The sequence below is a fragment of the Choristoneura fumiferana genome, chromosome 15 (genome assembly GCF_025370935.1).
Source record: "Choristoneura fumiferana chromosome 15, NRCan_CFum_1, whole genome shotgun sequence".
NCBI lineage: Eukaryota > Metazoa > Arthropoda > Insecta > Lepidoptera > Tortricidae > Choristoneura > Choristoneura fumiferana.
The window spans coordinates 6,007,579-6,019,750 of record NC_133486.1 but is presented as its reverse complement, the minus strand read 5'-3'; the positions used below and the strand labels follow the sequence as shown (position 1 = coordinate 6,019,750).

At 38.6% G+C, this 12,172-nt stretch overlaps 1 protein-coding gene across 2 annotated transcripts; it reads left to right on the top strand.

The window, feature by feature from the left end:
• Positions 1–2,029: 2,029 nt before the first annotated feature.
• On the top strand, positions 2,030–11,440 carry atms (RNA polymerase II-associated factor 1-like protein antimeros). Of its 2 annotated transcripts, none has more exons than XM_074098442.1 (10): positions 2,030–2,225; positions 3,444–3,819; positions 4,381–4,670; positions 5,227–5,425; positions 5,862–6,044; positions 6,921–6,997; positions 7,878–8,084; positions 8,901–9,009; positions 9,653–9,841; positions 10,519–11,440. In XM_074098442.1, exons 1-10 carry the CDS (start codon positions 2,185–2,187, stop codon positions 10,573–10,575), a joined length of 1,728 nt encoding a protein of 575 aa, XP_073954543.1. In that variant the 5' UTR covers positions 2,030–2,184; the 3' UTR covers positions 10,576–11,440. The 2 variants fall into 2 exon arrangements, with proteins under 2 accessions (XP_073954543.1, XP_073954542.1); XM_074098441.1 differs by lacking the exon at positions 2,030–2,225 and adding an exon at positions 3,116–3,369.
• Positions 11,441–12,172: the final 732 nt, after the last annotated feature.

Here is a 12,172-nt window from a genome sequence, read left to right as displayed (position 1 = left end):
GCTTGAAGCAAGCCCCTAGAGCATGGAACACGAAGTTGAACATAGAGTTGTTACAACTAGGGTTCGCGAGATCCAAAAATGAACCTTGCGTCTACATAAAGTCAAGTGGAAGGAAGGTCATTATACTTGCTGTTTATGTAGATGACATTCTCATTTTATGGAATAACAAAGAAGAACTACAGTGCCTAAAAAGAGACTTAATGAGGAAGTTCGAGATGAAAGATCTTGGTCAAGCGAAATTTATTTTGGGAATTCGAATCACTCAAACCGAAGCTGAAATCAAAATCGACCAAGAGACGTACGTTGAAAAGATCTTAAAGAACTTTAATATGGTTGACTGCAAGGTAGCGTCAACACCATCGGTACCTGGACAAAAACTAGAAAAAGTGGGACCAACACATAAACCGGATGCTGGCACACCATATCAGAACCTGATTGGATCGTTGATGTATTTGTCTGTTTGCACGAGGCCAGACATAGCACATACAGTCAACCATCTGAGCCAATTTAACACCTGCTTTACTGAGGAGCATTGGATAGCAGCGAAACGAGTGCTCAGATTCCTTAAAGGTTCCAAGAGTCATGGACTGACTTATAGCAAAACGGACAAGAAGGGATTAATGGGCTATGCAGATGCGAGTCATGCTACATCCTATGACAGAAAGTCATATTCCGGATTGGTGTTCCTGTGGAAAGGAGGAGCGATCTGCTGGGAAAGCAAAAAGCAAAAAACTGTAGCACTCTCTACTGCAGAAGCCGAATATGTTGCCATCTCGGAAGCAGCCAGAGAGGCAATATTCTTAAAACGGTTTATTGCTGAGATTACCGGAGAACAGGAGAGACAACTGACTATCTATAGTGATAGCCAGTCAGCAATTGCTATTGCACAGAATCCTGTGCATCACCAACGCACAAAACACATTGATGTGCGCCACCACTATATACGAGAAGCGGTTGAGAATGGGCATGTTCGATTAGAGTATGTGGAGACCGGGCGAATGGTGGCGGATGTACTTACAAAACCCCTGTTAAAGGGCAAGTTTACGTTGTGTGCGAGAGGTATGGGTGTAGAGTAATGAAATTAAGGAGGAGTGTTAGAATAAAGGAGGTTACATACTCTGTTCTGACAGGCCGTTTACAATTTTGATATTCTTTTTAATTTCATACTTAGATTCTCGTGTTCTCCTGTCACTGTTGTGATCGCTTTGTCAATATGTCAATGTATTTTTCTCTGTGTAAATAAAGATTAATTATATCTAATTAATCTTATGTTATTAATCTTCTCCATATTCCATCTGTATTTATAATGTGCAATTAGTGCTATAGCGATAGACACTAATATAGGATACGAAGCAAATAGTTGCCAGTTGCTTTTAAAAACAGAGTTATTTGATTTTAGTGACTTAGCAACACCATTGATTAAAGGTAAAGTTAGAAGATTATCGCTGACGACAAATGTACATATTGTTTAAAGGAAAATGCTGATATAAAACACGTTATATTTGAATGTGAAACTTTTGCCATTCAAAGACTGATACTTGTCAGTGTGATTAGTGATGTTGCAGATGAAAACTCGTTAAGTGTTCCCTGCCGCGTCCAAGATTTACTATCAAACCCTATCTACTTCATACCTCTATATAAATTCATTTTAAACACTGTAGAAAAATTTTAATTATTCGTTAGCAATATGTTATTATCTCATGTAAGATAAAAAAAAAAAACTTGTGTTGTAGTACTTATGTTGTATTGTTATAATTTTGTAGGTTAAGTTCTTCTTAAATTTTCAGAAATGCAATTGTTAATATAATAAGTAACTATATGATAATTAATTTTTCATGTAACTCAAACTTTTCTAGCTAATTTAGTCTCTGTTCAAAATTTGTGAATTTTATGTTATCTCTATTATTCCGACTGAAGGACTTCGAATCCACGGTCATGAAATAAATTAAAAAAAGGTAAAGTTAACTTTGTTTCAATTAAACTACCGTCAATTGAGACTTTTTTTATTTGCCAATGTAAATATTTTAGCCTTACCTACTTTACTTTATCATGTTTATCAGTTATTGTGTCGTTATTATTTAATTGGTAATTAATTTAATGTTATGTTTGTTATACGTGTTATTTATTTCGTAAATATGTATATCACAAGAAAGTGTTACGATTACGCAACTATTACTTAGAAACATGAACACATCGCGCGATGTCCAGAAATATCCGATAGCAAGGTAAAAACTTTTATTATGGATCATCATCAGCACAGATTACTAACATGTAGCTAGCTAATCATCAGCCAAAAGACATCCACTGCTGGACATAGGCCTGATCATTCATAACAACCTTGTGGTTGCTAGATGTGTGTTTGTGTAGGTACAGGTACTTTGACTATAATATACTAGCGTAAGGTTCAAGAGGAATATCAGCAAAGTGATTTATTTAACTTTGAAGAAAATCATGATCCTTATTTAGAACAACACGAGTAAGAATAAGGATCATAGTAACTACATGAAGTACACAATAACTTATATTTTTCCTGAATGTTAAATGGTAGAAAATGCTGAAAAGGTTTAAGTTTGGACTAAAAATGTCTCGTCGGTGTATGTGTGCCGTAAAATAATATAAATGAATAATATAATAAAAAGGTTCGCAACCTCTGGCTGAGCCTCAGAAAGATCAATGACCGTTATTTTCAGTCCTTTCCGGATGAACCATATACGTCATCGTCATAAGCGAAAGTAACTGTCTATCTGCTTTTTACCTTTACCTCTTCACGTCACACTGCTAAACCAATGTGAATGAAATTTGGTACGCCGATAGTTTAGAACCTACGAAGGACAAAAAAAAAACCCGGAAAGTTTTATAGTTCCTACGACGCAGTGATAAACGTATTCAGCACGGACAGCATGGACTGGGTCACTAGTACGAGTATAAGCAAAATTAAATACTTTAATACATGTAATGAAAGTTATTTTTTATCCATTTACTGCCTTTTCCATAAATATTTCCGTTCCTAAACGATTAGTTTTTTCAATGCATTAGGCCAGAAAATTTCCATTTCTTTTTTTTAAATATGGGCACACTGTCCGTTCCACCGCCATTTAAAAAAAAACCCCAATTTGACATTGACAGTTATCATTGTCAAGGCTTGAGTTTTGTATCAGTCGTATCGTATCGTACTATAAATTAGTGAAAACTACTGCATTGAGTTGTTGTGTTGTGTAAATTATTTGAACAAACTAATACACAAAGTCAGTGAAAAATGTTTTAAATAGTGCAAAATTAGTGAAAAACAATAAATCTCATAATGCCGCCAACAGTGCAGACTAACGAACCCGAAAGGGACAAACGTCCTCAAAGAGCAGGGGAAAGAAGGTTAGATTCATCCTTAAACCAAAACAAGTTTAATCATCCATACGTAAGCATTAACCGATATATGTTTATTGCAGATCGGAACTCGTAACACGTGTGAAATACTGCAATACCCTTCCTGATATCCCGTTTGATTTGAAATTCATAACTTACCCTTTTCCTTCGACACGCTTCATTCAATACAATCCTACGTCTTTGGAAAAGAATTACCGGTACGAAGTGCTGACAGAACATGATTTGGGGGTGCATATCGACCTTATAAACCGGGATATCTATCAAGGGGATGGCAACGCGACACTTGATCCCGCAGATGAGAAATTACTTGAGGATGATGTATTGACACCCCAAGATTCTAAAAGATCGCGTCATCATGCCAAGAATGTCTCGTGGTTGCGTCGCTCCGAGTATATCTCTACTGAGCAGACTAGGTTTCAGCCACAGTCCATGGAAAAGGTTAGTGTCATATTGGAACTCCCAAAAAAAAAGAACTAGAATTTTCTATGTTGTATTTTTTACGTTGCAGTAAGTGATAAATACCACATGGGACATTTTGGGAATATTCCAGTCTACTAATTGCTTTTTAGTTTGATAAATCATTTCTCAACTTTAAAAGTAAAATTATAGGAATTTGATGTGTAATAAAATTGTAGTTGCAGGGCCTGTTTCACCATATCATTAAATTCTTGTTGTTTTATGTGACTGACAATTGTGATTTTGAGTGTGGTCAATCAACTTTTAAGTGTTTGTTATTCTGTCCGGTAACTTAGGAGACTTCAGCGATAGACTCGCTTAAAAAAATATTTGAAATTTATATTACATGCTTAGATGAGCCATGAAGAAATTGCCTTTAAAATGTCACAACTCCTAACTTGAAGTTGATTTGTACCCTATAAAATCATACTTTTGAGTAGTCACAGAGAAGACATTATCATTTCCATGGTCTCTCAATGGCTTCACACTTTCCGTGGAGTGAAAACTTCTCTTGCAAATAATAATTGTAAATAATAATTCCAGGTTGAAGCGAAAGTCGGTTACAATGTCAAGAAGATATTCAGTGAAGAAACCCTTTACATGGACCGCGAAAGCCAAATCAAAGCCATTGAGAAGACGTTTGAAGATAACAAATTGCCTATTGAGAAACATTATAGCAAGCCTGGTGTGGTTCCCGTGGAGATTATGCCGGTGTTCCCTGACTTTGAAATGTGGAAGTACCCTTGTGCGCAGGTTATATTTGACACAGATCCAGCGCCGTCGGACAAGAATGTAGCAGGACAAATTGAAGCCATGTCACAGGCTATGATTCGGTAAGTAACTTTTCGGTTTTCTGGATTAAACAAGCGTATAGCCCAGTGGTTAGAAAATTTTACTGTGAAGCTTGAAGCCCCAGGGTTGATCCCGGTATCTGCTTATATATGTATGGAAAATATGCATGTTTGCTATCTAGTCTTGGGAGTTTAGTACCTATCTATGCATATGTATATGTATATGTTTGTATGCTTTGTTTAAGTATGTTTATCTGTTGCTTAGTACCTGTACCTCTAACATAAGTTTTGGTTGCTTTCGGACTAGGTCAATTGGTGTCAACTGTCCTATGTGATATTTTTTTTTTATACTGTTAAATTTTACATCACAGAATCTCGAGTTATTTTATCTGCTTGTTATGTGTATAGGATGATATTTTGTAGTATATGGATGTAACCATCACAACGAGGTACAAGAAAAAGTTGATTGACAAAATTCCCTTTCAAAAATAACTCATTTTAGGCTTGGTAAAAATAGGTTGCTGTAGACAAGATGCCAAAAAAACTGGCATAGATGGTATTGTATTACTCATTAATAATATCTTTAACCTGTTCACAGAGGTGTGATGGACGAAAGCGGAGAACAGTTTGTTGCTTACTGTTTACCAACAGAGGAGACAATACTCAAACGTCGTAGGGACATTGCTGAAAGCACTCCATACTTAGATGGTGACACTTACGAGTATAAGATGGCTAGAGAATATAACTGGAATGTAAAGAGCAAAGCTTCGAAGGGTTATGAAGAGAATTACTTCTTGGTAAGTTATTATTACTTGTATTGTAAACGGGTCAAGGGGGGCGTTCAAGTAATACATAACACAATTTTTGGAGATTTTTGACCCCCCCTTTCCTAAATGTTACATAACACCCATATTATGACCGTTTCAATTTAATTTGTTTAGCTTTTCTTTAGCCGTTCTCCGAATTAAGTTGGTATTTTTTGGCACAGTCACATTGGCAACTCAGCATGAGAGCATTTATAAGCCAAGAACAAAAAAATAATGTTGCGAATTTCCCACTTTTGAAGACATTATAGTATACTTGTTAGAAAAAAACTGACGTAACATGTTGTTTGACAATTCTATACAAAAAAATAATAATGAAAGGCATTGGTATGCTATTATACTTTTAGACAATCCTAGTTCTATTTTTATAAATAATGTGAAGCTCTAATTGATCCAAAACGTTCCACAGGTGGTCCGCAACCACGCAGTATACTACAACGAGTTGGAGACGCGCGTGCGACTGTCCAAACGCCGCGCCCGCGCCGGGGCGGCCGCGCAGGCACTCACGCGGCTGGTCGTGACGCACCGGCCGCTCGGCGCCGCTGAGCATCGTATACTGCGGCTCCGCGAGAAACAGTTGGAGCCTGTGCAGGTATGTTAGGTGTAGTAGTATGCTGTTTTCCTATTTTGCGCGATTAGACTGTAGGCACTATTCATGCCAGCCTAGCTCCTGGAGCAAGCCTAGCAGACCCTTCACGTTGCCGACGTCTTCCTGCAGTGACCCCGGTGATCCGTGGTGTACTGCCCTGTAGTTCGCCACACGAGAGCACTCCAGAAGGATGTGAGTGGCAGTCTCTTCGGTCTCCATGCATGCTCTGCACAGGGGGCTGTCTGTAACACCTAGCCTCCTGAAGCCCACCATATAAATATTTAAAAAAAAATTGACAACGAAATTAGAATCTAACTGTTTCGAGAATAAAGTCAAACTTCCGTCAAACTGCCATGGTGTAAAACAATAGAAAAACAAAAGAATTTTTACTTTGTCTATGACAATATTCCTAATAGTTCCCTGTCTCATGAGGCACATGTGCTTCATGCGTGACTTTACTGGTACATCCATGCGTGGCATTAGTGATGTAAATAACGCAGTTGTTCTTTCAATAAATAATAAATTTTATTATGTACTAGCTGTTGCCCGCGGCTTAGCCCCCGTTGAAATTTTCTTCTATAAAAACCTTCCCCTGACAATAACGAATGCAAGAAAAAAATAATTAGTGAATTTGGTCCAGCCGTTCCCGAGTTATGTGCTTAGCAACACATTTTACGATATATTATTTTACATTTTATATAGATTATATTGTATTATTTTTATTCTTGAACCACATTTATATAACCAATGAAAATTACTATGGGGATATTACATTACTTTATCATTACTATGGGGACGTGTCAAAGGGTGCATGTTGCTTCGGGACAGGGAATTTGTTAATATGACATAAATTTCAAATTAAATATTGTTATTTTATAGGAGGATGATGACGAGGAAGAAGAAGAAGACGACGACGAAGAAGACGAAAAACAAGAACAGAATGAAGAAAAACAGAGGTATGTGCATATGCATCCATTGTGAGACCAGTTGGGTTCTTTGGAAAAGCCATGATGGCGCGGCGGTTTGACCTGTGGCCAGACGCGGCTCACTCCGCGATTTTATTTTCCGCTACAAGTAGATGTCTGGGGCCCCCTAGAGTGTGCTATTAGTTCCCGCGGGAGTGGTAAAAGAATACTGCACAGACAGAGTCGCGGGCATTAGCTAGTTCAGGGTTTCTCAAGGTTATGGTTCCACGTACCCCTGTTAAAGTTTCTAGACGATAGCCCAAAGAAAGTAATAAAATTGACTGTCGGAGAAACTAAAAATAAAAAAAGACTCCAAAAACCAATCTTAATCATCTTGCTAGTCTTGCAGCCTGGTGGTTTTTGGAGTCACGTAAACCTTGTCGCGAACCCCCTACCGTCGAATAGCGAACCCCTAGGGGTTCGCGTACCCCACTTTGAGTAACCCTGAGCTAGTTAATTAATGAATATTTGTTATTTGTTTGTCTTAGTCTTCTGCATATGTATCTGTATTTTTTTAATTGTCTTTGCCAGACAAACTAAACATTGTTTCTACAAACTGTTTTATTTGTCTTGTTTATTTATTTATATTTCCGGGTCAAATCTTGAAAGCTAAACTTAGCACACTTCCAGTGGTCGGATTGACTTGAAATTTAGCATGCTGATGTAAATCCGGTGACAACACAATAATCTGGCAGTAACATCCTGGCAGTCCGGCCAGTATCGTCTCCGCAGGTCGAAGCCCCTTAATGTACTTGAAATTCGGTTCGGTTATGTAGTTTAGATGACAATGCAAGAACAGTCAACAAAAAGAACAGTCAGCAAAAAAGCTTGTATTAAAAATGTAATTTTTAACAAAAACTTATTTTAACAGATCGCGTTCCCGGTCGAAGTCTGGTTCCAAGTCTCCCCAAGGCTCGGAGCGTTCCAGGTCAGGGTCGCGGTCCAAATCGCGGTCGAAGTCGAGGTCAAAGTCGCGGTCGAAGTCGCGGTCGAGGTCCCGGTCGCGGTCGCGCTCCGGCTCCGCTGCTTCCAAGAAGTCGAGGTCGCGTTCTGGTTCCGCACAATCTGGCTCCGCTAAGTAAGTGATATTCTCTGACTCACCGGAGACGATAAAAGGCTTAGTTTCATTGGTCGATATACAGTTTCACACACTTCAACAATACTAATAAAAATACATGAATAGATTAAAAAAAAAAGAAATAATTAAAAATGTTTGCAATTTATTCGCATGCTTAGGAGATGAGTCATGAAGGGATACGGTATTTGACTATTTAGTAATTATGTTAAATAACAAAGTTATAAAGGTTTGAAATTCAAGATTAGACAGAGAAAGACATGGGTACATGTGACACGCAAGTAGCGCCATACTTGCTGCATAGAGAAAAGCGTTTGAGAAAGAGACAGGTATATAGATTTGTCAAAAAATCACTATAAATCCAATTTTCAACCAATTTAAATTTTCTCTTCGCTAAAAACTGTCTGTATAAGGTGACCCGGGGCTATTTTAGCTGAATATTGTATCTGAGCCGTCTAATGACGTCCTTACGACGCCATGTTCCTCTCGGCCATTTTACCTTGTGTTCGCCAGACGCCATCCAGACGGCTCAGATACAACATCCCTCAGCTACAATAGCCCCGGGTCACCTTATCTATATTTTCATAATAATATTAAGACATGGCAAATTCAGGAGTTGTCAAATACCGTATGCCTTAAAACTGTGACAAGTCCTAACTTTTAGTTAATTTGCACCCCATAAAATCATAATTTTAATAAGTAACTCAAGAGAAGTTACCATGGCAACAAGCAACTCTAAACAGTTGGTTGATCCAAGGTCGATTTATAAGAGCTGATAATTAATGAATTATTTTTTTATTAAAAACTTAATATTTCTAGGTCGGGCTCCGGGCGATCCCGCTCGGGCTCCCGCGCTTCGTCCCGCGCTAGCTCGAAAAGCAAAGGCTCTAGAGCCAGTTCTCGTGCCAGCTCTAAAGGCAGCGAAAAGGTAAACCCCCAACGCACTCGGAATTGCAATCGTTTTCACTTCTTCTGAGACCACCCTCTCCCCGACGCGAGTTTGGGTGAGGTTTAGCTCGACGCCCTTTCTCCCTCCCAAAATGCCTCGCGTAATGAATGCATGCCCCCTTAGGCAGTTGTTTCACCGCCAGCGAGGAAACGATTGGCTATCGACTAATTTCTCGCTCAAGAAAAGAACAAAAGATTTAAGATCCTGTGTGAGTAAAAGAGACACATATATTAATAGTTGATCGCTGGCTGTTCACACTGGCGGCGAGAACTCGCTCTTACATCTTTTGTCGCAGCGACAAGAGCTATAAAACTCGCTGAGCGATGTCAGCTTGGCGGCCGCACCGCACGAGCGAGTCGAGTGGAGCGAGTAATCGCCCGTCGCTTACATCCAGCGACAAAACTACACTCGCTTCTCGCTGCTCACCCATTCGTTTCTAGTTACTCGCTCTACTCGCTTCTCGCTCATCGTCGGCGGTGGGACAAGTGCCTTAGTTCTTTCATTCTACCTCTAAGGTGCTGATTTTTCTTTTCCGAACCGATGGAAAATATTTTGACATTAATAAGTGCTTGTTAGTCTAAATTGAATAAACATATTTTGACTTTAAAATCACGATTTCCAGGGTTCCAAGGCATCTTCAAAAGCTAGTTCGCGGGCGTCGTCACGCGCCAGTAAGCGTTCGTCGCGAGCGTCCTCGCGGGCCTCCTCCAAGGGCTCCAAGGCCAGCTCCCGGGCGAGCTCGCGCAAGCACTCGGGCTCCGGCAGCGGCTCGGAGCGTAGCCGCAGCCGCTCGGGCAGCGGGTCGCGACGGGTCAGTGTTTACACTCATATTTTCTCCCTCTCTCTCCTGCGGCGCTACACCCTTTGTGGCATTGATTCCGTGTATATAACTATGGCCAGATAACTGGTTATCTGTGAAGATTTTTTTCGTCTGACATACTAGATATCTGGAAGGATTTAATTTTCCTTACAAGGTAACTGTTTTTTTTTTAATAGTTATCTGCGAGGAAAATGTATTCCTCGGTGATAACCAGCTATCTCCGAGAAATAGACTTATCTCGCAGATAACTATTAAAAACACATTAAACATATTTCCCTTCTATTAACAGTTACCTCTATCGAAATCTCCGAGGAAAATATGTTAATATGTTTTTTCAATTAGTTACCTGCGAGGAAAATCTATTGCCCAGAGATAGGTTGTTATCTTCGAGAAATACATTTTCTTCGCAAATAGCTGTTGAAAAATACTGTGAGGAAAATAGGTAAACGAGTAAAATCTTGAGTAATTGTAAAATATAAAAAAAACCTAGCTATAGCTAAATTTATGTTTTGTCTGTGGCGTGCTAGGAAAACGTCAAAGTGACAGATAAAGAAAGCGAAAGTGTGAATTGAATGAAGCAATTGTTTTCGGGTTTGTGTCAAGCCAAGTCTTTATTTAGGTTATAATATAAATTAGAGGATAAGTATTTATATATTTTTTTATTGTAGGGCTCCCGCAGTGGATCTGCATCAAGCGCGTCGTCGAAACATAGTGGCTCCGATTAGTTTAAGATACTTAAGTTATGCTGTATATTTAAAAGTTGGGTGGAGTGTCTCTCTTACAATGAAGCTTTATTTGCTGTACCAAATGAGGGTAGAGACCAAAAAGTTGGACCACGTTGAATGATAGTTAACCATTCAAAACGAATGACTGGAAAAAACACGAAAATAACCTATACAGTATAGTTAATTTTCGTGTCTCAACGGAAAACTTGCATGCAAATTTTTACTTCCAAGTGTCAAGTTTTCCAACTTTTTGAGCTCCGCCCATAATTGTTCAGAAAAAACTCAAAACTGTGTTGTTTTTGTGGCTAATGGCAACATGTTTCAAAATTTCTGAAAAAAAAAATTTTTTTTTTTTCACTTATGTTTTCCGTATATCGATGCGTATCTTCTGAGTCGCTAGGTTTGATAGTGGTCGTGTTCATTTAAATTGTAATGAAGGTCTAGACAAATTGATAATGCATCGATGGATACTTCAGTTATTGTAACTATTAACTTCACTTTTACAACTCTTGTTTATCAACATATTCTGGCTCATTTTATTGCACTTTTACTCGTGAAAAGACTTCATAAGTTTCGGTTTCATAAGTGTTCTTCGATTACTATTTCGCCAATTTTGCCAGAAAAGATTTGCATATCAGAATTGGCGAAATAATTTTGAAATACGAAAGTCCGATTCTTTATTTAAAAAAAACAACTGTTTGACGTCTGGTACGTATTTCCTTTTTCAAATTATAAAGCCACGTGAACATAATGCAGGGTGATGTTTTTCTTGAATAATATTTAAATGATTTTCAAAGTACGGTACAGAGTTGAAAAGTGCTCCAACTTAGTGTAAAGTATTACAAAATAAAGTCTTTGACACTAATATTGTATTTTCTTTACTTATCAATAAAATCTAATGATCACATACAGAAATAGTACATTGTGTCTTAAGGGCGGTAAATAAGGAATTACGAACGAGAGTCTATTAGACCCGAAGTCGAAGACTGAGGGCTTTAATGAGCCGATGTTCGTAATTCTAGTACCGCCCGTGCGACATACAATGTTTTTCATCACATTTGCGAGTAAAATTTTATATTTGTAAAAGGTAAAATATAATTGTTCCAAATATTGGCGATACCTTAAGCTGTGCTCTTGGCAACGTCGCCCTCTACCTCCCTCGGCATGCGCCGCAACGTGCGTGTGCATGTGGTCCATGTAGTCCTGCAGCAGCACCATCAGTACGGGCACCGACTCATTTACCGACCACGGGCTTCATGACAAGCACATTAAGGTCAAGGGTTTTATTTGGGGGGTTGCAACCAAGGTTGCCTGCATGTTATGACACTGTTTACGAGCAAGTGTGATGAAAAAAATTTGACTTGATGTCAGCGATTCAGTGCGTTCGATAACGTCTCTCGGGTTATGACTAACTTTTTTTTCGCAAGTGGCCAGTGGCTATTAGATTTATTATTCCCTATACGAACGTCCTAGACTATCAACTCTGATGGTAGATTATGACCATTTAATAAAAAACTTGAAAAAAAAAGGAGAACGCTCTCAATTCTTCGGGTTTTTTTAAAACTAGTGTTGGCTGGTTATGCAAATTAAACAAAAG

What these genes read in the sequence shown, in the direction of transcription:
- atms (XM_074098441.1), top strand. Translation starts at nt 3,302, where the DNA reads ATGCCGCCAACAGTGCAGACTAACGAACCCGAAAGGGACAAACGTCCT. An exon ending in CAAAGAGCAGGGGAAAGAAG is followed by an intron (nt 3,370 to 3,443) that starts GTTAGATTCATC and finishes TGTTTATTGCAG; the next exon opens with ATCGGAACTCGTAACACGTG. An exon ending in GCACAATCTGGCTCCGCTAA is followed by an intron (nt 8,085 to 8,900) that starts GTAAGTGATATT and finishes TAATATTTCTAG; the next exon opens with GTCGGGCTCCGGGCGATCCC.